Raw genomic sequence first — 5,000 nt, forward strand, 5'->3', positions numbered from 1 at the left:
ATCATCAGCCACTGACATCCTCAACTCAACACTCAACGCAGTAGCAAGCAGGCCACAGATTACCTTGTCAAACACAGGCATTCTAGAGGGCCAACAGGGCTGTGGATGGCTTTATAGGGGAGATTAAGGAAGTGGGAAGGTGGTGGAGAGAGAGAAAATATATATATTTGGAGAGAGAGATGGAGAGAGGCCAGGCTGTGTGAACACAGGAGGTGGTGGAGAGAGAGAGAGATGGAGAGAAGCCAGGCTGTGTGAATACAGGAGGTGGTGGAGAGAGAGAGGGAGAGACGGAGACGGAGAGGGAGATGGAGAGGGAGAGAGAGAGGAGGAGGAGGAGAGAGGGAGAGAGAGGGAGAGGGAGAGAGAAAGGAGGAGGAGGAGGAGAGAGGGAGAGAGAGAGGGAGAGAGAGAGATGGAGAGAGGCCAGGCTGTGTGAACACAGGAGGTGGTGGAGAGAGAGAGAGATGGAGAGAAGCCAGGCTGTGTGAACACAGGAGGTGGTGGAGAGAGAGAGAGATGGAGAGAGGCCAGGCTGTGTGAACACAGGAGGTGGTGGAGAGAGAGAGGGAGAGACGGAGAGGGAGATGGAGAGGGAGAGAGAGAGGAGGAGGAGAGAGGGCGAAGGAGAGGGAAGAGAGAGAGGAGAGAGAGAGGAGGAGGAGAGAGGGAGAGAGAGGGAGAGAGAGAGGAGGAGGAGGAGGAGAGAGGGAGAGGGAGAGGGAGAGAGAGAGGAGGAGGAGAAAGGGAGAGGGAGAGGGAGAGGGAGAGGGAGAGAGAGAGGAGGAGGAGGAGAGAGAGAGACCAGGCTGTGTGAAAGCGGCAGGTGAAATGGTCTGTCGGCTGCTCAGCTGTCTCTGCCGCTAATGAAAGACTCGATTCATACAGAGCGGATCACTTACTGTCACAGACCCATGGACCGGGCGGTGAGCGATCTTAAGAAACGCTTCAGTCCTGCAGAAAGACTCCCGAAATAAACCCATCTCAAACAAATATATTACAGTGCATGTATCATTGGCAAGTGATATAAGCTCTAACTATTTAGCTTTCAGAGACAACAGTGGGGGGGGGGGGGGGGGGGTTCTTTAGAAAAGGGGCAAATTGTACCATTTGCCCCCTCCCACCTGATCTGTCCCCTCACCTCATCCCTGTATCTGAATTGCTGCAATTAGGTTCCACTCTTTATCTGGCCATCTTGTCTCAATTGCAGCATTTGGACGGGTCTTGTATCCAATCAGTCAGCCTGGTCATAGATGAGGACCCACGGACTGAGATCACACTGACTCACCTAGGAGAGGTCTTCATGGCAGGACAGTACCGCATCTCTCTGCCCTATTCAGACGGTAGGTAACTCACAATCACACACTACTGAACAGGTGTTACTCCTGTGGCACAACTATCAGGGTTATCGGGTGGATGGAGAAGAACTGGATACCCGAGGTTAGAAAATAACATTTCAGCACGTTGGTGATCTTGATGTTCCATGCTTGATGTTCATCTCTCTCTCTCTCTCTCTCTCTCTCTCTCTCTCTCTCTCTCTCTATCTCTCTCTCTCTCTCTCTCTCTCTCTTTATCTCTATCTCTCTCTCTCTCTCTCTCCCCCATCTCTCTCTTTATCTCTCTATCTCTCTCTATCTCTCTCTTTATCTCTATCTCTCTCTCTCTCTCTCCCCCATCTCTCTCTCTCTCTCTCTCTCTCCCCCATCTCTCTCTTTATCTCTCTCTCTCTCCCTCTCTTTATCTCTCTCTCTCTCTTTATCTCTCTCTCTCTCCCTCCATCTCTCTCTTTATCTCTCTATCTCTCTCTATCTCTCTCTTTATCAATTCAATTCAATTCAATTCAAGGGGCTTTATTGGCATGGGAAACATGTGTTAACATTGCCAAAGCAAGTGAGGTAGACAACATACAAAGTGAATATATAAAGTGAAAAACAACAAAAATTAACAGTAAACATTACACATACAGAGGTTTCAAAACAGTAAAGACATTACAAATGTCATATTATATATATATATACAGTGTTTTAACAATGTACAAATGGTTAAAGGACACAAGATAAAATAAACAAGCATAAATATGGGTTGTATTTACAATGGTGTTTGTTCTTCACTGGTTGCCCTTTTCTTGTGGCAACAGGTCACAAATCTTGCTGCTGTGATGGCACACTGTGGAATTTCACCCAGTAGATATGGGAGTTTTTCAAATTTGGATTTGTTTTCGAATTCTTTGTGGATCTGTGTAATCTGAGGGAAATATGTCTCTCTAATATGGTCATACATTGGGCAGGAGGTTAGGAAGTGCAGCTCAGTTTCCACCTCATTTTGTGGGCAGTGAGCACATAGCCTGTCTTCTCTTGAGAGCCATGTCTGCCTACGGCAGCCTTTCTCAATAGCAAGGCTATGCTCACGGAGTCTGTACATAGTCAAAGCTTTCCTTAATTTTGGGTCAGTCACAATGGTCAGGTATTCTGCCAAATCAAATCATCAAATCAAATTTTATTTGTCACATACACATGGTTAGCAGATGTTAATGCGAGTGTAGCGAAATGCTTGTGCTTCTAGTTCCGACAATGCAGTAATAACAAGTAATCTAACTAACAATTCCAAAACTACTGTCTTGTACACAGTGTAAGGGGATAAAGAATATGTACATAAGGATATATGAATGAGTGATGGTACAGAGCAGCATAGGCAAGATACAGTAGATGGTATCGGGTACAGTATGTACAAATGAGATGAGTATGTAAACAAAGTGGCATAGTATAGTATAAAGTGGCTAGTGATACATGTATTACATAAGGATACCGTCGATGATATAGAGTACAGTATATACGTATGCATATGAGATGAATAATGTAGGGTAAGTAACATTTATATAAGGTAGCGTTGTTTAAAGTGGCTAGTGATATATTTACATCATTTCCCATCAATTCCCATTATTAAAGTGGCTGGAGTTGAGTCAGTGTCAGTGTGTTGGCAGCAGCCACTCAATATTAGTGGTGGCTGTTTAACAGTCTGATGGCCTTGAGATAGAAGCTGTTTTTCAGTCTCTCGGTCCCAGCTTTGATGCACCTGTACTGACCTCGCCTTCTGGATGATAGCGGGGTGAACAGGCAGTGGCTCGGGTGGTTGATGTCCTTGATGATCTTTATGGCCTTCCTGTGACATCGGGTGCTGTAGGTGTCTTGGAGGGCAGGTAGTTGCCCCCGGTGATGCGTTGTGCAGACCTCACTACTCTCTGGAGAGCCTTACGGTTGAGGGCGGTGCAGTTGCCATACCAGGCGGTGATACAGCCGCTGTGTACTCTCTGTTTAGGGCCAAATAACATTCTAGTTTGCTCTGTTTTTTTGTTAATTCTTTCCAATGTGTCAAGTAATTATCTTTTTGTTTTCTCATGATTTGGTTGGGTCTAATTGTGCTGTTGTCCTGGGGCTCTGTAGGGTGTGTTTGTGTTTGTGAACAGAGCCCCAGGACCAGCTTGCTTAGGGGACTCTTCTCCAGGTTCATCTCTCTGTAGGTGATGGCTTTGTTATGGAAGGTTTGTGAATCACTTCCTTTTAGGTGGTTGTAGAATTTAACGGCTCTTTTCTGGATTTTGATAATTAGTGGGTATTGGCCTAATTCTGCTCTGCATGCATTATTTGGTGTTCTACGTTGTACACGGAGGATATTTTTGCAGAAATCTGCGTGCAGAGTCTCAATTTGGTGTTTGTCCCATCCGCCCTCTCCCTCTCTTTATCTCTCTCTCTCTCTCTTTATCTCTCTCTCTCTTTCTTTATCTCTCTCTCTCTCTATCCCCCCTCTCACTCTCTCTATCCGCCCTCTCCCTCTCTTTATCTCTCTCTCTCTCTCTTTATATCTCTCTCTGTCTCTCTCTCTCTCTCTCTCTATCCCCCCTCTCACTCTCTTTATCTCTCTCTCTCCCTCTCTCTCTCTGTCTCGTGGAGCATCAAGATCACCAGTGTGCTGGATCTTCTTTTCAACCTCATATCAGTATCATGCCTCGACATTGTCTGTCCAGATCTATGTTCTTTCAGCACTACGGACTGGGTCTGAGTGAGCTGTATTGAAGTGTATTGAATGACAGTTGCTGTCTCTAGACAGGACTCTTATCAGTAAACAGACCGGACTCAGGGCCACTGTGTTAATGATGTATTATGTTGTGTTTGCAAAATGGATTTCTTCTGTGTTTTTGTTCTCGTGGTTGTTGGCGTTTTCATTCCCATGGTTTGTAATGGTAACCAGCAGTAAACTGTTTTATGTGTGCTTTGTGTAGAAGTATGTGGAACGGTTCAGGAATCACATCACCTCATTTAGTCTGATGTATCCATCCATGTATCCATCCATGTATCCATTTATTAAGTGTTTACAGGCGAAACACCATCACTATTACCATGATTATTACCATCATTATTAACATCATTATTACCATTATTATTACCACCATTATTACCATCATTATTACCATCATTATTACCATCATTATTACCACCATTATTACCACCATTATTACCATTATTATTACCATCATTATTACCATTATTATTACCACCATTATTACCATCATTATTACCATCATTATTACCATCATTATTACCATCATTATTACCACCATTATTACCATTATTATTACCATTATTATTACCACCATTATTACCATCATTATTACCATCATTATTACCATCATTATTACCATCATTATTACCACCATTATTACCATTATTATTACCACCATTATTACCATCATTATTACCATCATTATTACCATCATTATTACCACCATTATTACCATCATTATTACCATCATTATTACCATCATTATTACCATCATTATTACCACCATTATTACCACCATTATTACCATCATTATTACCATCATTATTACCACCATTATTACCACCATTATTACCATTATTATTACCACCATTATTACCATCATTATTACCATCATTATTACCATCATTATTACCATCATTATTACCATCATTATTACCACCATTATT

At 43.1% G+C, this 5,000-nt stretch overlaps 1 protein-coding gene across 1 annotated transcript in view; it reads left to right on the forward strand.

The window, feature by feature from the left end:
• Positions 1 to 5,000, forward strand: part of LOC139412480 (otogelin-like) — a 116,023-nt gene that overhangs the window by 28,076 nt on the left and 82,947 nt on the right. The window contains exon 15 of the mRNA XM_071159270.1: positions 1,208 to 1,340. Within this exon, the coding sequence (XP_071015371.1) occupies positions 1,208 to 1,340 (133 nt within the window). The remainder of the gene's footprint in view (positions 1 to 1,207; positions 1,341 to 5,000) is intronic.

Source organism: Oncorhynchus clarkii, chromosome 6 (genome assembly GCF_045791955.1).
Source record: "Oncorhynchus clarkii lewisi isolate Uvic-CL-2024 chromosome 6, UVic_Ocla_1.0, whole genome shotgun sequence".
NCBI lineage: Eukaryota > Metazoa > Chordata > Actinopteri > Salmoniformes > Salmonidae > Oncorhynchus > Oncorhynchus clarkii.